Source organism: Lichenostomus cassidix, chromosome Z (assembly GCF_008360975.1).
Source record: "Lichenostomus cassidix isolate B80296 chromosome Z, HeHo_3.0, whole genome shotgun sequence".
Classification (NCBI taxonomy): Eukaryota; Metazoa; Chordata; class Aves; order Passeriformes; family Meliphagidae; genus Lichenostomus; species Lichenostomus cassidix.
In genome coordinates this window covers 38,357,765-38,379,677 of record NC_139511.1, presented here as the reverse complement: position 1 = coordinate 38,379,677, position 21,913 = coordinate 38,357,765, and the positions used below count along the sequence as shown (strand labels likewise).

General features: G+C 39.7%; 1 protein-coding gene across 6 annotated transcripts in view; it reads right to left on the bottom strand.

The window, feature by feature from the left end:
• KIF27 (kinesin family member 27) overlaps positions 1-21,689 on the bottom strand; it is a 30,157-nt gene extending 8,468 nt beyond the window's left edge. For 2 of the 6 annotated variants that reach the window (XM_085042475.1, XM_085042476.1), the window contains exons 1-10: positions 21,476-21,689; positions 19,613-20,001; positions 17,150-17,350; positions 14,850-15,787; positions 7,186-7,329; positions 3,911-4,117; positions 3,195-3,370; positions 2,695-2,828; positions 2,005-2,160; positions 811-1,013 (exon numbers count right to left, since the gene is read on the bottom strand). In XM_085042475.1, coding sequence (XP_084898601.1) covers positions 811-1,013; positions 2,005-2,160; positions 2,695-2,828; positions 3,195-3,370; positions 3,911-4,117; positions 7,186-7,329; positions 14,850-15,787; positions 17,150-17,350; positions 19,613-19,910 — 2,457 coding nt within the window. In that variant the 5' untranslated portion in view covers positions 19,911-20,001; positions 21,476-21,689. Of the gene's footprint in view, positions 1-810; positions 1,014-2,004; positions 2,161-2,694; positions 2,829-3,194; positions 3,371-3,910; positions 4,118-7,185; positions 7,330-14,849; positions 15,788-17,149; positions 17,351-19,612; positions 20,002-21,249; positions 21,431-21,475 lie in introns of those variants that run through there. The other 4 variants (XM_085042471.1, XM_085042473.1, XM_085042472.1 and 1 more) reach the window with 4 other exon arrangements.
• Positions 21,690-21,913: the final 224 nt, after the last annotated feature.

The following is a 21,913-nucleotide window of genomic DNA, read 5'->3' as shown; positions in this document are numbered from 1 at the left end:
CTGGGATCCTATTAAACCAAGGTAAAACCCCTTTCCTACACTGTGTGTCTGCGTCTAAAATTTTTTTACTAGTGATTTAAGGCATCAGCTGTAGTTTCTGAGCTATCTAGTAAAGCTGGCACAGGCAGAATTAAATGACATGAAATGTACAGCTCATGCTTGGCAATACAGTGAAAGTACTAAAATCTAGCAGAAACCACAGCTCTGGAAAATTTGCAAGGGCACAATGGTGTCAGAATGCTGGTGTCAGAATGCTGGTCCGTAGCTCAAGTCAATAGGCCAGCTACTTCTTTCTGTATGGAAGTTTTCTGAACTGCCATTCTAGTATTGAGAGGCACAGAGCACCTAAGCTGGCCCTACACAGAATATTAACTTAGATGTATCAGAACTTAAAAATAGAAGGTCAGTGTCAAACAAATATGCCTGTTAGGCCTGGTCTTGCAAAGCACCACAGGGATTTGCTTAGAGCTAGAATTTATATCGTACTTTCATAAAACATCAATTTTATTTATGGCAGGTAGTAAATTTGTAGTATCCTCCCTTGGATAGGTTCTTTTATAGGACTATATACAATGATGTATGAACATCTCATATCTCCCACTACTTTCTTAGCTTTCTTTTTTATGTATCTAACCAAGTAGATGTTAACTAGCATTTTGAGTATAATAGTATTAAGTTTCTCACTAGCTACTTCAATCCAACCAGCTTCCAGCATGTGAAACTGTTAAGAATTTTACAAGCAGAGTGTTAAGGTTCAGATATGACAGTGAGACAGAGATTTGCAAATCTTAGTGATCAGATCAGAAATACCTGCACTTTCAACTTAGCTGCCTCCATCTTTTTCTGCCACTCATTTTGTAACATGACTTTCTCAGTCTCTTTCAGTTCTTTACTGTCCAACTCCTGGAGCCGCTTTTGCGTTTCAGCCAGTTCCCTTTTGGCCTGCTCAACCTCTTGCTCCAGTTTAGTTATCTTCAAAGAATACTGCCTGCTTACAGACTGAGCATTCTTACCTTAAAGACAGCATAAACAAATAGTTTAAAACCAACATAATAATCAGTTGAAATGTAATACTCACTTTTGGAGTTGAAACATTGCTTACTTTGTTCTCGTTAAGTCACTGATTTCTAATACACTTTTTTCTGATACAACACTAAAGGAATCTGCAATTCCCTCTTAACTCTTAAATGGAGATAATGGGAGTCTTAAATATGAATTTTTCATGAGTCACCTCATGTCACTAAATAAAGTGCCATCAGAGTGCCAGAGTTAAAATATTCTGCCTACTGTAGATTTTGGCAAAATGGCTCTACTGTATTTCATAATTTTGTTTGGGTTTCTTTTTCCCAGAAGAATATACCATTTATTTATTACTCAACTCTCATCTTAATAATTAGTAAATAATCTTGGATTGTGTTTCTGCTCTGTGTCTTGTCCTGTTCAGGCAATCTGGAGTGGCACAGAATCTTTCTCAGACAACCTTAAGAGAGGGTAGGCAAAGGAGAAGAGTGTGATTGAAGGGGCTGAGGAAAGAGATTCTTACTGTCATCATATGGCTAGTTTCTGTATCAGGACCGATGTGTAAGGGATGTAGGCTAACAGGGACACTGACTTTTTCCATCATCCACTTCTGACTCCTGTTTCTCTGCTGTCATAGAATATAGAAGATACAGTGATGTATCTTCTATCCCAGAGACTATGTGACAAATACATGTCCACAAAGAGATCAGTAGCACTGGGCATACATTAAAAATTACACTACTGTTGGATAAAACAAAGCAAAAAAATATTTCACAAATAGTCTGCATATCATAGTAGACTATAACCAAAATTTACAGCCTTCAGCGCAATCATAGCAAGTAATTAGCAAGACTTATGATTTTTTAGGTTGTTAAAAGTGTTCTTGCCTATGATAGTTATGTGAAAACTAAGACATGCATGACTTCAGGTTTTCTGTGCCTTTTCTTTCAGTTCTGAGTATCTTCACTCCTAATAGCCAGTTACCTGTTCTTACTAGCTCCTTAATAAGTTCCTCCTTCCTTTTGATATTAAGTGCAAGTTCTCTTATTTTTTTCTCAGCCTCAGCAAGTCTCAATTCTGAATTCCTTAACTTCTGCATGTTAAAAACATAAATTTTCTGGAGGCTGTCAATCTCTTCACCTTGAAAAACACAAAGCAAAATAGTTATAAAATCTGGAATACGTGCTGTATTCAAAAGGTAGTGCTCTGCAATACTGACTGTGTGGCATTCTTCCATATGTCATAAAAGAATCAAAAGGAGAGACTAGAGCAAAGAGTCTTTTTCCCTGCCATGCATCTAAACAGGAAAGGAAGTATGTACTTGCATTTCAAGATCCTAAATCTGAGGAAAAACATTCCAGAAACCACTTCAGTATTTCTTGTAAGATAAAAAAATCTATTTTGTTTAACTGAAGCAGTACTAAAGATTTATATGAAACTAACTTTTTCATAAGTGAACTGCTTTCTTACCAGAAAGTATTACTTAGAGATTACTAACATCAGTTTCAGAAAGGGAAAGAAGAACAGAAATGGGAGAACCTATACTGAATTATAACAAAAAAAAACTTGTAAGAAATACACGTATTTTGCTGGGGAAAATAATTCCATGGGCTAAAGACATTATTGTATATTCTGATACTGTAGTAAGACTTGCTCTTATGACTTCCATTATACCTGTGGCTGTGTCAGTCTGTAGTGCAGATTTATTGGATAAACCAGACTTGTCTACTTGACACTTCATGGCATTTACTTCAGGAAGAAAGCACTGAGGAGTGTGATTTTGTGTCCATGTTTGGTTTATGGAATGCCTATGGAAGAACGATAAATATGCTACACTGCAAATACACAGGGATTTCTTTTCTTTAAGCATCATGCAAAGTATATGATCTTAGCAGAGAAACTTACAAAAGTGTTTATACCTTATTCGTCATCCACACCACCCCGACACACACCATCTCCCAACGCCCCAGTCTTCAAGGGGGAGTCTGACCCCCAAACAAGGATTATGCAATCTTTGCTAAACCTACATTTATTAAACTTATTTTGCAATATGGCCAGTTGGTCCTACAGGTTTACCATAAGTATTATTACACATGGTCCCCTAAGGATTAAGTGGTAATACTACCTTTGCTATACATCTGACTGTAACAAAAGTTAAAGAACGACAAAGTTACTTATATGAGGTTTTCTCTTCACAGCCTGTATTATCTTCCTCTTCATCGCTCTGATCAGAGAGGTGGCAGTGAAGGACTTCATCCTGATCTTCTATCTTGCTCAGTGTCATCTGTCTGCGAACACGGAATTCTGCCATTATCTGAGCCAGGGAGAAGACAAGAGGGCTGGTATACATCTGTCAAAAAGCACAAAAAATAGTGATGTGTAAAAACACAGCAAAAATTTAGGAATTCTTTACTTCTATTTTAAAAAAAATTTTCACCACCTGAGCTTGTAAGCAAAATTACAGAGCTTTTCTATAATAACCCTGAATACCTTTGTTACAAAAGGGTTTGCAAGAGCTTAGAGGATTTGTTCCAAATGTGAAAGAGGGCACTAGCCCTCTGTTAGCAATTCATTATCCCACATACTCAATATATTGCTAAGAATAATGATTAATTTTTATAACATTTCATACTTGAACCCTCAAAACCCCTAGGAAACCACTTGGGGGTGAAAACATGAGAGCCTCAGCACTTGTAGGTGGGAGTTTTAAGCCTAAATATTTTGGATAATTGTGGCATAGCAAATGTTGCAAGACTAATTTTTCAGTCTTCAGTGGGAAGTTAAGCAGCATCTGAGAAAGCCACCATATGTTATCATGTCATATCTAATCATTGGCCTATAATCATTACAAAGTAGAAGGAGGAAAATGTAACAGTTGGGTAGACCTTACCTTTTGGGTCTCTGTTCCTGAAGGTAGGTGAAGGGGGCGTAGCAGGTTTTTTGTGAGTGGGACACTGTAGGGCCTCCTGGCAAATGCCATGACAGATGGCCCATCTTCATAAGCACTTGGGAAATCTAAAGCTTTCAGATCTGTAAACTTCTCTAATTTCAGTTTTAGCTGATCAATGAGCATTTGCTGTTCCACCATTTTTTCAGTCTCATGGGAAAAAAACAAAAAAACAACAAAGCAAAACTGAGCTCTGTATCATATTCATCACTCCCAATTCCTCACAAAGGTTATGAATCTTGCAAGTCGTCCACTGACCCTGAATTATTCTGCAGGGCACAGGCAAATTCTGCAACAAACTGAGAATTCTGTGACGTATCATCAAGCTCATCCCCCCAACCCCACAATCCAGTAAATTTTAGACATATTTTTGTTCAGAAAGACCTACCCCACTACTCCAGCGCCCTGGAGAAGGACACTACAGTCTCCTACAGAAGGAGAATGCCAACGTGGGGTGTAACAAAACTATGTATTCTACTGTCCTCTATACCATTTCTGACAAACTGTTAATGATGGGTCATTTGCAGTAGGTACCCACTGCACACCTGACACCTCAGGCTCCAAGCTGGGTGTTAAATGAGATAAGGCAGAAGAGGCAAACCCTTCGAGGATGGCAGTGTTTCTCTTTCTTCACAAATGACTCTGCAGTCACAACTCCCTCTGGGGAAGCACCAGCACTGTCCCACCCATCCTGAGAGGGTCATCTCTGCTAATGAGCCAAAATAGACCCAATGGTACCACCACAAGGGGCAGCTGTAAGGACTTAGACCACCAAGGATTCAAAAAAATATCCTATAACTCACAGTAATACATCATTCCCACTGTGAAACTGCCCACGCTGGGGGAGGTATTGAGCATTCCCACCTGACCCTGACCATATATAACTGGGGGCTTGGGACCCCCACCACCCCAGATGGGTCCAGAGGAGGACCAGAACTTCCAAAGGACCACTGCTTTCAACTGCAACCATCACCTCAACAGGACTGCAATCACCGCTTCATAGGTCTGTGACCCACCACTCTGACCAACAGGGTGCCAGGCTGTAGTCTGATTTTGTGGGTCTAAGTCAGTTTTAATGTATATCATTACGTTTATTGTAATCTTTCTATTAAATTGTAAATCTGACCTGAAATCTCTCTCAAGGAAATTGAATGGGGTTCCTTTTTTGCACTGGTTTACTTTCAAACCAGCACAGCCAGTTTAGTTACATTAGCCTATACAGCCATCTAGTGAGAAGTGGATGGCAAAATTAGGAGCCCATGCTTGCTTTATATGTATGTTTATGTGAAATAAAATGGGAAATAAACATATTCAAATTAAACCTATGTTGTGAGTCTTATTAATTAAACATGTATATGGGCCTCCTCTTTGAGCAGTTTCACTTTAAAGGTTATTGTATTAATAAACATAAAGATTTACATAATCCCAGAATCACTTGCTGCTTTTTCTTCCACCCAGCCTCAGCTTTGCTGATAATGCTAGTTTGGGGACCTCATCTGCTTCTCCTATAGCATTCTCTGTACATTCTTCAAAAGTACTCATGTGACCTAAACTGAATCATCCATAATGTCAATAGTATATCAATTTTCAATTCACTCTATTGCTTTTGGTTCTTTCTGAAGTATGGTTAAAATCTGGCCTACTAACAACAGGGAAATTGAAGAACAGCTCGCAATGCTTTCTGTACTCTCCTACTTCGAGTAAGTACATTTTTATTCATTTTTTATGTTGTTGTCTTAGATTGAAAGCTCCTTCCAAACACAAATATGCAATGCCTTACAAGTTGACAATGTGTTGGAATATAATACATATTATTCCTATATCATAGGAAGTAGAATATATGTATGAACATCGTATTTGTTATCATTTTGGAAGCAGTAACAGGCAACTGATCCACCTTGAAGCTATTTGTCCCTGATACAATTGTACATACAACTCCACAGTGTAACAACAAATACATGTGTATAAACATTTATTACCTCATACCTGCTACTCTTGAAGTTTTTATTGTATCATGTATCATTAAATTACATATATCTGTGAATACATGTAAAATATTTGACAGAAGCACTTGCTTTTCATTATTCTACCTACATTTTATGTGTATAAGTAGAAGTGACAGTTCAGTGAAATAAAGGCGAAAATGGTGCCTGAAAGCTCTCAAGCTTCACTCCTGTCTTTGATACTGAAATAACCTTCCACTGACACTGTGAAAGCTACCTTGTATCCTCCAGAATTTATATAACCATTAGCACAGTAGAAGTTGACACTATGGTGTACAGGCAAAAAAAAAGTCTAGCCAGAGGTGACAGAAAAGAAAGAAAGTGACAGAGGAAAGAAAAAGATCATGACTAGTTTACTTACCTTTCATGCACTGACTCTCCCTAAGCCATCAGCAAAGAAGAAGAAAAAGGAGAAAAAGTATAATAAGGAGAAGAGCACTAGCTGTCCATGTTTATGCTTTTCTCTTTTAAAAAGTCATTTAATAATTTATCTGTCATCCACATATCAGGCAACACCAGGAGAATGTTAACTATTCTATCTGGAGTCTTCTCAACCTTGATATGTAAAGCACATACTAGCCATCATAATTTCATTAGCAAGCTCAAGATCTACCAAAAGAAAGAGGCAAGCAGCCTCTTTGTCACTATGTCATTTTCCACTGTGTGACTCAGTTTTCTTTAATGATAAATGATGAGAAAGTTAAGATGGAATTCTGTCTTATAAAGTCAAAAGGGGACAAAACTCTAATTCTTAATAAAACTCTAACGAAGTAAGTTTCTATACAACTTTTCAATTAAAGCATTCTACAGGATCTTTACAGTCTTTTTTAGATTCTAAAGAATCTTTCAAATCCTAGCCAATTAATTTGAAGTCAAGAAACAAAGGAGTCCTGAAACTCCTTAACAATTATACAAATCTGGGGAAATGGTTGTGTGTTACGGTTCAGGAAGCATGGAGAGCATGAATGATTCACTTCAAGTCATACAGGAGGCTTGTGGCATAGCTAGGCTCAAATATAGTCTCCAGGAATCATATTATTGTGGTGCATCCACTACATGAACCCATTTTATTCAGTGATACAGCTCTAATTCAAACAAAATGCCCCTAATATTGAGTGGCAGTAAAAAAAAAAAACATTCTGAGGGCCTGTTGAATGCATTCACACAGTAGAAGGATGGATCAACACAGATGCAAATGTACCAGTGGAAAAATACCTGTAATCTTTGTGTTTCCTGAGCCTCCTTTAAAAATTCCAGTTGTTCTTCCTTTTCTTGTAGTAATGCTTTTATCTGATTCTGCAGTATCTGCATTTCATGATTCTTCTGGCTAAATAGTTCTTCATCCATAATTAGTACCTGCTAAATAAAAAAGTTCAGCTGGAGAAAAGGGACATTAGTATTCCTACAACTGGAAAATGAATCAAAACAAAACAAAACCTCATTTGTTGTTAAAAGACATGATCAGAACTGCAAAGTCTTGAGGTATGTATAGCAAATTGTCTGAGTGGTTATCTGTAGTTTCTAGCAGCCATTTCGTCACTTCTGTTTCATTCATTGATTTTGTTCTGACAAGTTTCATTCTTCCAAAGGGAATAATGTACTCACAACCAAAACTACTTTATTGAAGTATATATTAAATTCAATTATTCTTTAGTATGCTGTTACATGTAGCTGTTACATATTACAAGATCTCAGCATCTTGTGATTAATACACTTCTCAAATGAAAACAATAGGAACAGCTGTCCTCAATTTGCAACTTGGATAACAGCTTAAAGAAACTGTAAGAATGCTTCTTCAGATGTTCTTGTGAACGAACTGATTCTGATTGAAGGAGACTTCCAAATGTTGTTACTCTTCAAGAAAGCCTGCAGAAGCTAAATACAAAGTATTGAAACATTACATCAACCCAGAAACCTTCTCATTCCTATTCTTCCTATTTTTTTCTCCTAGAGTTCTGCTGGTGCATGTATGAATGAGTTTGAGTGTTAGCTATGGCTAATCCGCTATGCCAGTATTTTAATATCACATAAAACAGCATTATCCATGTGATAACAGCTGCTAGCAAGGAAATGTGTAAGTACAGACAGGAATAGGTCCACTACTAGTCATTAAATCTGTCCATATGCAAACCCTGCTCTAAAGTCTGTAGTGTCTCATTTATTTTAGTCTTTCTCTAACCATCTCTTCCAGGCTGACATACCCACCTGGGGAAGTACAAGTTTAAGCTCAGGTCTCACACTGTTCTGAACCTGGGAAACAGAGGTTTAAAATAAGCCACAGAAGAAAATCAAGAAGGAAGAAAAAGAGCTGTGATCTAGACTGATTGAGAACAAAGAAAAGAAAAAATTTGTTTATGCAATTGCCTGGTAACAATCTGTAGGCTTATCACTTTGGTTGCAAAACTAAAAGTGGGTTGATGTTACAAATTTCTAACTTGTTGGGGCACTGTCTCCTTCCATTACATGACAAATTCAAATTAGTTTTTCTGAACTGATCAACTGACGTCAGAACTTCACTCAGTTTCCAACTAGTGTACAGCTGTTTTAAGTCATAAAATTAATTTTTGAGACTCTGTTCATTGTACAATAATCTGCTTTTTTTTTGTTTTGTTGTTCACAGTCAACATTTTAACTCAGCACATCCAATATATGTACTTCTTACATGTATATGAATATACATATACATTTACATACACAGAAATATCTTCTATTTTCCAAAAAGAATTATTTATTTGATCATGTGTCAGATCTGTTAGGAGACATTACCATGTTTGAGAAGGGTGAGAGCTCTCTGTCCCATAGGTCATTGTCTGGGACTATTATCTGTTGTGAGAGAACTAGGTAATCAGAGCTACCAATATGACAGGATCCTCATGGGATATCAGCATGCTAAGATTCCCAGATCTTGTTTTGAAATTCTCACCTCATTTGGAAAACTGTAAAGAAGTAGATGTTACCAAAATGCAAAAGTTGATATTTAACAAAAAAGCAAATGTTAGCAAGGTGATTAGACAAAGTCTGCAAAGAGTTTAGAAACTCAGTTAGCTAGAGGCATGGCAATGGAAAAGGAAATACAGGAGGTTTTGTGAAACCATTGCTGAAGAAATACGGTTTAGGAAATTATTAAGAGATAATAGATAAGACACCTCTAACTTCCTAATATTAGACAGACTAGCATATTACATACATAGTATTAGACAATACTCAACACAGGTTGCAAAACTTAGTCTCTGGGTTATCTGTAAATTCACGGATACCTGTGAAAATATCTGTATTGTAGTTATATCTGTAATGCTTCTGACAGAGTAATATATTTGCAGAATTCAAAACAACTTCTGAGTTCACAGGACAACTATTATGTGTTTCTCTGCATAGGCAGCTAAGCACACGTAGCCACTCCCTCAGTTCCAAGCCCCTAACCCCATGGAAGAGTAAAAGCAAGAAAACTTGTGGGTCAAGACAGAAATTGTTCAGTAAGTGAAGGTGAAGTGGAAGAACAGAGGAAACAACATAAGTAAAGCAAAGGTAGTTAATTAAGGCAAAACCAGTCGTTCTCTGCCTCAAAAAGGTATACAGATGCCCATCGGCTCCTGAGCAAAAACACAGCTAACATAACTGATTTAGGGTAAAATAGAAATTACTAATGTAAAAGAGCTAGAAGCTGGATAATAGTAATAATAATATTTTTTTTAGCTGATTCAGAGAGCCAGAGATTGTATAATGATTTACTAAGATATGCCAGCTGCAATTCATTTATTATTTTCTTAATGAATATGTGCCTACTTGGTACCAGGGAGGATGAAGAAAGGAGAGCCAAGTAATTGAGAGAAACCACCAAGTGTAACTGAGCATCCTGCCCTTGGACCCCAGGACTGGTACGAGTCGGTTCTCAGGCTTGGACTAGGACGAAGGACCAAGGGAGCATGCACAAGGGAACAGGGTGAACAGTTCATCGTGATGAAGAGGAGGGAATCTGTCATAATTAATCATCGGGACCCTTCCCCACAATTAATTTGAAGACACTGCGCTTGCGCGAGCATATTTAAATGAACTTTGAACTCATTATAATACGAAGCAGGGATAGGTAATGAATATGTATAGGGGCTTTGTGTAACTTTATGCATATGTAATCTGTAACCTAATATAAACCTAGTGAAGTGCCACTGAGGGTGTGCATGTCTTTGGAGGGGCTACCCCCCATGCACCCCAGCTGGAATAAACACATACCTACTTCATAACTATCTGAGTTGTGGAGTCAATTCTGTGCTTCAATAACTAAATCCCCCTCCTCCCCCTTTCAATCTCTGAGCGTGTCATATAGTGTGAAATACCTCTTTGGTTGACTTGGGCTGTCTGCCTGTTTGTACTCCCCCTGTCCCTGGGTGCACCCCCCTATCCATCCACTGGTGTTGCAGACAGAGTCAGTCCCTTGATGCTGGGCAAACACTCTTCAGTGAGACCTAAAACACTGGTGTTTTATCAGCATTGTACTAGTCAGGAATGTAAAACATGGCACACTGCAAGCATTTATGAAGAAAATTAACTCCATCCCAGTCAAGCATAGTACAATCTCCACTTCATATTCCACACCATTTGTGTCATCCTCAAGACCCACATTATCCAATGCAACCTTGTTAACTATCCTCCCCTTCTCATCCTTTGACTTATACACAGATGTCATTCCTTTATATTATAGGTCATTCCAGTAAAATACCCATAAAATGTCCACTGAGATAATTTAGTCCATGACGTGGGTTCTGTCTGGTTACAGTGATCACTCAGGACAGGAGGCCAAGCTATGCTACAAGGATTGTTGTTTGATCCTACAACAGACCAGCACAGCCCTTCCATGGTGTCACAGACTGAAATGTTATTATTCATGGCTTAAACATTGTCATAAAGATTTTTGCCCTTTATGGCAAAACTGTATAACGAAGCTGCACCACCGAAGCACTGAAGCCCACACTGAATGGGCTTCCTGACTGAAACCCTGAACTGCAAGTTAAACTGACTAAGGCTACCCGAGAAAAGAAAAAGTGACACCATTGTTCAAAGCATCTCAGGTCTGGGAAGTAAGGGATAAGGCTGGGACAGCATTCACGAAGAGCCAAGCCCGGCAGCTTCGGGGTGGAGCCCTTAGCCCCAGGCTTATCTGTCGCCATGTTTGCACAGATTGTTCCCACACTCCCCACCCCCCACATCCCGCCCCACAAAAGGAGGAAGGAAGAGAGTTTGTGGTGCAGGTGAAAACCTCTGGTCAGAAGCAGTGAATGCCCATCCTCCACTGCACAGTCCAGCTTATCTACAGGGCCCCCCATCTCGGGAAAGCCACATCTATGGGACATTCACATGAGGGGCAGCTGAGGGGGTGACATGGTCCATCAAAGGCCCCCCTGATGGGTTCCCCAGACCCTGCACCAGAGGACTGCATGTGATGCAGTCTCATGCATGATGCAATGATGCAAATGATGCAACTGATCCAAAGTCTTGCAAGAGACGGTGTCAAACTTGCCCCCTCTCAGGGGAGCAACCTGGGCATTCCCACCAGGCCCAAACCTACATTAATCCACCAGATTTTATGCTTTTGGCAGGGGATCCTTGTCACCAAGAAGACCAGATAGAGAGGATCAATGACATGTCATTAAGATCCGTGGAGGGGTGATATGTTTCTAACCTGTCTCTGTTACTCTTCCTGTTCGCCCCCACCTCTTTTTCTATTTCTTTCTTTCCTTCTCTTTCTTTCTCTTCACCTCTTTCACTGTTTAATAAAATATATCAGTTTTTTGGTATTAACATATAACCTAGTTTGGTTTTAATCTTGTTTCAGGGAATAATGGAACCTCAGAATTCTTTCTGTTTTATTCACAGAGTTCTCTTTACTCCTCTGTGATTAGAGCAGGTCATAACACATGGTAGAAGCATGGGGTTCAAACCCACGGGGACATAAGTCCATTAAATCAGTATCAGAAAGAGAAAGGGGTCTACTGCATCTCAGGAATTGCTTGACAGCAACTGCAACAGCAATCTTCCTGAAGACCCTTTTTAACCACTGCTTTTTCTCCCTATTCATCTACATATAGTTCCAGGATCAAAATAGGTGCACCACCCCCCACCTCTCATATCCTTTTCACAGTCATGGAGATAGAACTGCTGGGTAGCATGTGCCCATGGCTCACTTTCCCTTAAACACAGAAATTCCCACTCATGGTAGCCACTATGCTGGCCTGTCCAAGCAAGGAGGTAAAGAGATTATGGACATTCTCTTTTGAGTAGCTAGACCTTGTCTAACAGTCTTTCCACAGTTAAGATGCAGGCTCATAGCAAGGAGAGGGAATAGAGCTTTTCAGTAAATCACTAAGGCTGGTAGACTGGTCTGTACAAACTTGGTGCCACAGAGTCAGTCCAATTCAGCCTTGCTAGGCTGCTGTCATATGATGTCCGTATGGTCTGCACAGATTTCTGCCACACAGATCATGTGCATTGTGTATTGTTTGGATCTTTCAAGGCCTGATTATTGTCCATGTCACTGTAAACCACCTCCACCACCTCTAATTCACTCAAACTTTAGATACATTTCTCTGTGGCGGTCCACATGGCTCACTGGGTGACAACAACTTCCTTAACGACATGCTTTGTCTTCATGATCAATAGGAGTCGCCTCTGGAGCCTGGGGGTGGCTGACCCTCTTCCAATCCCTCTATCAATTCCACAATCCCTAGCAAAGGATCCCAACTGATGTGTTTCCCTACCTTCTAGTTCCAGACTGATAGCCCCACTATTCCACCTCTGGAGCAACCAGGTAGCATTTAGCTCGTCTTGTCAGGCAAAATCTTTACACCTTATCTTGCAGCTAGGTCATGGATAGGGTAGCTTCCACCTACTATGATTTCTGTCTCTTTCCTTTCCTATCCTGCTGAACAACAGGCTGCCTGTGCTGATTCTTCCTCTCTCCTCCACTGAGCAGGAGCTGCTTCTTCTTTTACTAACTTGACATCTGCTTCCACTGTTTCTTCTTTACTACAAGACCAGCTATTACAGTTGAGGGTTCAGTCTCTGGTGTAGTGTCTGTGTGGCCTCAGACCAGGAGACCTGCTTAGTCTCAGACCACCACATGCCTGTTTGTGGGCTTTTACATGAGAACCTCTTGCATTTCTAAGGGCTCTGGACATGGACTTTATAGGCATGGGCCAGATCCAACACAGCTATGGAAGTCCCTGTGTTTCACTGTTGCTCCTTCAAATGATGTATTAGTTTGATGGGTTACTGAGCCTGTTCAGACATGAAATCACAAGGTGTTAGAGGCAGCAACAGCCCTATACACCTGCCCAATTCCTTCCATCCATGCAGATGCCCCAGGGATCAATCATCTTAGAGCATGTTCCTGTGTGGCAACCCCAAATAGCTGTCTAACCTTACAAACAATAGTCAAAGTCAGGGTCACAACACATCAGTATGAACAGTCTGATTACATAAGGATACTGAAGGAACTTGGAAGCCATTACATCAAGGCTATAAAAAACTGTCCTGGAGTAGAAGAAGGGATAGGTGCCACTTTTTCCCCTCTCTCCACAAAATGTCTCTCAGAGAAGAAGAGGAGAAAAGCACAGTTGCTGTTTTTATCCATGAGGTAGTTCTTGGAGTACTGGGACACCCACAGTGTAAGACCCAAGCACCAGATCAGGCTGATGACCAGTGATTTCATCGTAGCCCTCCCAAGCAAAGGAAAACAAAATGATAAACAGACAAACCAGCAAAATCTGAAAATAGTAATTAATGATTCTTGGAGGCTATTGTGACACTACAAAGGAATCAAGCATCTGAATAGTCAAGGATACACAAGTCAGCTCCCAAAGCAAATATGCGGCTTCATGACCTACAACAGTCACTCAACAACTTAACTGAACAGGAATTAACAGCTACAAGTTTAATCTAGCACACTCTAATCAAATCTGTCATTATCTTGTAGGCCTTGAGCGGCAGGGTGGGTGCCAAAATAGAATTTTGTGGGTTACGCCAGTAGGTAGCTAAGCACACAAAGCTGTCCTTTCATTTCCTCCTACCCCCACTGCCCAGCAGGACAGAGGAAGAGCAAAGGGAAAGTAAAAGCAAGAAAATTTGTGGGTCAAGATAGAAACTGATCAGTAAGTGATGATAAAGTGGAAGAGAGAAGAAAATAAAACAAAACAGATGATGCAAAAGCTATCATCCATCACCTCCCAAGGCCAACTAGTGCTCAACCCATTCCAGGCAAAATACAGCTAATCTCTCTAAAACTCCTCCTCCCCTTTTTATTGCTGAGCATCATATAATATGGCATGAAATCTCTCTTTGATTAGTTCAGGTCATCTGCTTTGTTGTGTGTTTGCTTTGGGTCTCCAACTATTTATGCACACCCATCTATTTACTGGGGGGCAAAGGCAGAAAAAGAGAAGGCTTGTTGCTGCACAGAACACCACTCAGCAAGAGCAAAAACATTACTGTATTATTATCATGGTATTGGTCACAAATCTAAAATACAGCACCCTCAGAGATGCTATGCAGAAAACCAACTCCATCCCAGACAGACCTAGCACACTAGCACAGCTAAAACCAAAAATCTAACAGATAATACAGCTCAGCCACAAGAGTCATCTTGAAACTGACTAAAGATAACATTACTTCACTCACATCTGTTATCACTGACTGTGTATTCAAATATCCATTAAAATAAACCTATGTCCCAGAAATTAGCCAAACAAAATCAAACAGAATTGTAAATTAAATTTAAACTGTCAAATTAAATACAGGTGACAATTTTGTTCCATTTCAAAATGGGCTTCAAATTTTGGCAGACTGCTTTTTCCCTTAGTCATTTAAATAAACAGCTTATAATTAAATACCTGGCATTTCTTTAGTTCCCTCTTCAGTTGAAGAATTGTGATGTGGTGTGGCTCTGCGTTGGTCTCAGTCCCTGTGTCAGTCTCCTGGATGTTGAGAGCTTCCTTCCTTACTTTCTGTACCATAGTGATCCAGCTCTGCAACCTATCCCGCTGACTTCTTCTTAAACTAACATCATCATTCAAATCAACCAGAAAGGGGAAGGCTTCATCTACACAATTTCTGTAACTGAAATACTGAACCTGAAGGCGGGTGAGCTGCTCCTCAAGTGAACTGATACGGGCTTTTTCTTGATTTAAGTTGTGTAAATGCTGATCACTGGACTGCTGGCTCTGCAAAGCTTCCCGAAGCAATCTGATTTCAAGTTCCATTTCACCAATGCGGTCTTTTTCGGGGTTGTAATTTACTACTGGTTTATTTCTAATGTTTTTGGCTCTGTTTGCGTATTTGAGGGAATTTAAAGATTCATCAAAGTCCAGGGAGGATGGACTTATACATGTTATCATAAGAGTCTTGGCATTTCCTCCAAGGGAGTCTTTCAGAATACGAGTGATTTTAGCATCCCTGTATGGAATATGTACACTTTTCCTTTTTGGGTCTCCAAGGGCACTGATGACATTTCCCAAGGCCAAGAGACCACTATTGATCTGAATTGATTCTTTGAAGCGTTCACCAGTATTTCCAGTCTTTGCTACCCTCTCTGATCCTGCCAAATCCACAAAATGAAACTTTGAAGCGATCGAATCCGGTGCAGCATCAGTATTTTTCTGATACTCCACAGACTGCTTCTGACAAATACTGATAGTAAAAATGGCATGAGATCGACTAGAATGCTCATTCATCTGTGTTGTACCTTTGTGACGAGCTGCATTGCCACTTTCCAGCAGGCTTATCACTTCATCTGCACATTCTACTTGGAATTCCTTAGCACCAACAATCACTTCAAACACCAAAACAGGTGAAAATAAGAATAATTTAGTTAATTCTAAACTCTTTAAAAGAAGTTTGCAGCAATAACTATAAACACATATTAGAGAAACATACAAGTCTGCATTTTTATGAGGTCATAGCATATAGCTATAGAAATAGAAGATACAATATGTGAAAAGCATGAGGTACAACACATCTGAAACCTGCAGATGTGTAATATATGGGCTTATGATGTCATGACATTTGAAACAATATCTTAGACAGAAGCCACAACTCATTTACACATTGCACATTACCTTATGTAATTTACAGTCTAGTGCTAGCTAGAAAAAGTATGAGCAAAGTCAGCTCAAAGCACATTTTGCCAGTTAAAAAAAAAAGATGAAAAACAATAAAGTTTTCAGTAAAAATTATTCCCAGCCTGTACTAAGAACAGAATTTGTTTTCTGAATAGTGCAGATAGTTGGGCCTTTGGGACAGGTATCTGTTAGTAATCTAATTAAAGTATAAGTGTACTTCTACCAAGCACTCCTACTAACTATATTTTTTGTAGTATTTTTCTTTTAATGAAAGATGAAACATGTCCTAGCACAATTTAATGAAGCTGACTTTAACAGTACTGAAGAAGAGAAATAATTTAAAAAGATATTGTTGGATCCTTTTGAAGCACAGGTATTGGCTGCAAGATTTGTGCTAAACTAGTGCCTTCTACCAGCTACAGATGAAAAACCCACGACAGCTCAGTATAATACTCTACTATATTACTACCAGAATAACACAAAAATTAGAATATATTAAAAATAAAGCCAAACATAAAACAGATTATATACTTGCAGAATAAAATATCTCTGATGTGGATTCTTCTAGCAATTTCATGGCATGAAAAGGATGCCAATAGGGCAACGATTAATCTCAAAGCCTCCAAAATATCTACTCCCCCTGCTCTTAATGAAGTGGTCTCGTCCACTCATTTCATTGTAAAAGGGGAGCAAATACTTACACTATAATTGACATAACAATTGTAATTTTGAAGGGAGAAGCAATGGTTTAATCCTGAAATATTTATTTAAGTGAATAATGACACACTATTTTGTTCTAGACAGAATTTGCAGAAACAATAATTGTGTATTTACTTTATCATTTGTTGCCATTTCCATCCATATAATTGAACATCTATATTGTTCTATTTCAGGTTTAGGCATCTAAACCCGAAAGTGCTTCCAAGCAGCTAAACTGAGTTTATAGTTTCAAACTTTAACTTTTTCTTTCTTTTTTATTCATTATTAATGAATAAACATTTTCAAGAGAAACCAAGAATAATTTGGACACAAACTGAAACACAAACCGCTGAATTTCAGAGCTGAAATCCTACCTGTATTTCCCTTCTCGTCTTCTCGGATATGTAGCTCTTTCACAGAGGTCTCCAAATCCAACAAATCTCGAAGTTCCTCCTTGTAAACCTCTATATAGGATACCTTCACACGGAAGTTAATATTACAGTGTTCAGAAATATGCTGGAATAATTCCTGAATAGCCCGTGGGATTATGCCCCTTTCATCCACTGCAACTGATGCTAAAATAGAAGCACAAACATCACAGAGACTTACAGTCATTCTGTCACACAAATTGCAGCGACTGAAAACTTTGAGAGGTCTGTGATATTTGGTATGCGAAATACTAAAGAATCTGAAGAGCTCATTGTTCATAAGGATTTTTGTAGGGTTTTTTTTTTCCGTGTGTCAGAATTTTTGTTTGCATCCAGTACTAGGATTCAAATGTAAATTTTAAATTACATAATGTCAAAGTCATGAATGTTACAAAAAATATGCAGTCTGCTTTAAAACCGTACTCCTCAGAGTACAGATTTCTTCTTTACTCATTATGGTTGGCAATGAGTTTGAGAAACTATAAATTCTACTCACATAAAGCAAAATCATCAGTAACTTAGTGAGACAAGATTTATAACCAACATTTACAGTAATTTCCTATGTTTTCAAAGTAGACATAGAATGCTATTGCCAAACACTTTTTTTTTTTTTAATATTCAGCATAGGACAATGCTTCCATTAATAATCTGTGTTCTTTATCAAAGAATACAGAAGTTGTTTGCCTATGAGAGGACACCAAGAATCTTTTTTACCAAAAAACCTAGAGTTGTTCACATTTAATTATTAATTTAGTCGATATATTTATTGAACTAAAAGGTTGTTATTGCAGTGCTATGCTCAGTCTTCAACTGTGACATCCACTACCAAAACAGTTTGGCTAGCAATGGTACTTACAGGAACATTAAATAACTACTAGTGAAGGGAACAGAGGTGAAGCTGTGGCTAGCACAGCTTTTTCCCATGAGAAATTTTCTTGTGTTTTATAAATAAAGATAAAGTTTGGATGTTGTTGGAACAGTGTCCCAGAACTTGGACAGTGCAGGCCTGGCCAATCAGGCCTGGGGGAAGGCTTCTGACTGACCAATCTGGGTGACTTTTGAGAACTCTATATATGTGATGAAATCAAAACAATAAAGGTCATTCCTTCTTGCCACTGAGAACTGGTGCCTTCATTACTCTGCTAGCTGCTCAACAGCGACATGAAGCTACAACATTAAGCAGAAGAGGCCAATGGTATGGAGTTCAACAAAGTGAAATGCGGGGTCCTGCCCATGAGTCACAATAGTCTCCTCAAGCACTACAGGTTGGGTGGGGCCGGAGAGCTGCTCAGCCAGAAGGGACCTGGGGGTGGTGGTTGACAGCAGCTGAACATGGCCCAGCGTGTGCCCAGGTGGCCAAGAAAGACAATGCCATCCTGGTTTGTATCAGCAATTGTGCGGCGAGCAGGACCTGAGCCATGATTTTCTACCTGTACTCGGCACTGGTGAGGGTGCACCTCACCTGGGTCTGTGTCCAGTTCTGGGCCCCTCTCTGTAGGAAAGACACTGAGGTGCTGGAGAGTGTCCAGAGGAGGACAACAGAGCTGGTAAATGGTCTGGAGCAAAAGTCCTGTGAGGAGCGGCTGAGGGAGCTGGGGGTGTTTAGTCTGGAGAAAAGCAGACTCAGGAAAGACCTGATTGCTCTCTACAACCACCAGACAGGAGGGTGCAGCCAGGTTGCGGTTGGTCTCCTCTCCCAGGTAAAAAAGTGACAGGGCAAGAGGAAATTGCACCAGGTTGCACCAAGGGAAGTTTAGATTGGATATTAGAAAAAAGTTCTTCACTGAGGGAGTGCTCAAGCATTGGAACAGTCTTAGTTGTGGACCTGGAAATGCTGGGTTAATGGTTGGACTTTATGATCTTAGGGGTCTTTTCCAACCTAAACGATTCTGTGATCCTATGATTCTAAATAAAAGGAAGACTCTAACAAGGTATTTATAATAATCTGTTTACATCCATTTGGAAGAATTAAATAATAAATGTCTTTGATGTCACAGAAATTTCTCTCAAAAAACCCCAAACAAACAAACTCAACAATGAGTGAGTAAGCAAACAATTTAAGTGTGTAATGTAGACATTTTCAAGGTAAGATAAACATAGCAAAACTCTCCAAAACCACTACATTTCAGAAAAAATATCTAATTTAAGTTGCATGTTGAAATGTAAAAGAAGACTTAATAAATTGTTTTGTTCTTAGATATTTTTGGCATAGTCTAATTTATGGAGAAGTTTTTAGAACTTTAGTTTTCACATAAACTTTGGAAGCTCTTTTTTTTACTACAGGTTTTTTTCCTTGGGCCTTAAAAATCTGCAGCATCATCTGCTTATGTAATAAATACTAAGTTTGCACAAATACACTCTTTACCAATTTTAAAAAGCCCAAAACCCAAATACCTTTCTATAACCTACCAATGTGGTCACCACCGATGGTGTAAGTCTTCCCAGAACCAGTCTGTCCATATGCGAACACTGTAGCATTGTATCCTTCAGTCAGAGACACCAAAAGAGGCTTAATGCAAACAGAATAAACTTCTTCTTGGGTTGAGGTTTTGCCAAATACAAAATCAAAAGTGAAAATATGGTCCTTTCCAATGATAACTTGTTTAGCATTTGGGACTAATCTGACACACACTTGGTGGTTATGAAGTATTTCTTTGGAAAGTAGAGGTCTGACTCGGACTGCAACTTTAACTGGGATCTCCTCCATGCCAGACTCCACCCCTGTCCTTCCCACTCGGTATTCACATAGTCAAGAAGGAATCTTGACTGTTCAACTCATTCACAGTTGTCTGCTGCAGCTAAGAAAAAAAAGGTTTTCCATGTTATATAATACAAAAGAATTAATTTCCTGAAGTGGAAAGTTGAGATTTCCTAAGGAATACATGAGCACCACTACAATCTTGAAAAGTACCTGATATAAATGCAGTTCTATTAATAACTGTCTAATCAATACATTAATTTTGCCTCTATTAATTTTCAAGCTAGCAGACTGAAGTCTGAAAGTTGTCTGATTTCCTATTTGAATATGACAGAGTCATACAAAGCAACAACATTGTAAGAGCTTGTTAATAAGCACTGTTGATAAAGCAAAGGCTTACAATGGATCCTCTCATTTTCCTATTCCTGCACTCATATTGCATAGGCAACAAAAATCAGACAAACAAATCCTTTTTCTCCAAAAGTTGTATGTACATACATGTTTCAAAACCCTCTTCCACTACAAAGCAACAGACACTTCTAACTCAACAAGCCCAAAGAATTTAAATGTGATTTTAAACGTATCTAGTCACTACATGTACAGCACTCCTCTGATTTTGATCTGAAACTTTAAGCACGTGTGTAATTATTTTTTAGTAATTATAATTTTCACATTCTTTATAGTGCTTGGTGCATATTCGTTCTTACAGCATAAGCACAGCAGCACACCTATAAATATTAAGCAATTGCCTTTCTTTACAACTGTTTTTCATTAGAATTCAAAACCTGCATGGCATCCCACACACATTTTTTCAGTTGTTGCTCCTAATTCTGAGAATCTTTGTCATTGAAGGTAAAGTTTGCTAAACTTTCTGCTCTCACACACAGACTTCAAGAAAGTTATACTACTGAACTGGCAGAAATCAGCTAAGCCCCCAGAATTCAAGTTCGTTGATAACTAACAGCTTAAAACGGTGTTGTCTTGCAGCTGCAAACAGAAGAGCTTTTGCATTTCATTTATTCCTTTTAGTTAGAGGACCTGGCTATCCACATCTGAGAAACCATCTGAAGTTTGAGAAAAGAAAAGCCCCATTTTATTGACTGAGCATAACAGCGAGCAAGCAAAGCATGAGAGTGAGCCAAGACTTGCATAATAAGGGACATGGCAATCAGAAACAGATACATCAACATACTAACTACAGATTAAAACCACATTTTGATTGATAACTGAGATTAGTTATTTGGTTACATTATTTTTTTTTACCCTCTAGAAAGTGCTGCACTGAACCGCCAACATATCCTACTCTTTTTAAAGTTACATTAATAAACAAACAAATTAATTAACAAACCGTGTCCCGGGCGTGGGAGAGAAACCCTATTTCGTAGGAATGTATTTTATAAAAGAACGTGGGAATATGAAACATTCCCAGTATGCCAGATCTAGAGAGACTAGACTTCGGTGCCGATGCCGGTGGCTGCCCTAAAGCAGGAGCAGCCGCACTGGCAACCTTTCCGCCTGCAGGGAAATCGTGAGGGCGGCCCAGCACATTCTCCGCGTTTGCCGCGTCTCCAAACCTGAGGAGTAGCCGGCTTCGGTGTGAAGCGTGGGTGTCGGGAGCCGCTGGGGCCGTGCCGTGGGCCGTTCCCGGGCCGGAGCGAGGGCAGCAGGGAGGGCAGCAGGGAGGGCAGCAGGGAGGCGGCGGCGGCTGCGGGGCAGCGCCAGGCCGGCCCGCGTGTTTACGGCCCTCGCTAGGCAACGGCCGCCATCTCGGGCGGCCGGCCGCGCTCACAGCGCCCCCAGCGGCCGGAGGAGCAGCGCCGCTCCCTCCTTGCCGCCCCGCCCGGGCTGCGCCCCGCCGGTCAGCAGGGACGCTGAGGGGCTGCAGCGCGGCCTGAGGAGCGCAACGGACCTGGGGGCGGGCTGGAGCACAAGTCCTGTTAGGAGCCGCTGAGGGAGCTGGGGGTGCTTAGCCAGGAGAAGAGGAGGCTCAGGAGAGGCCTTATTACTCTCTA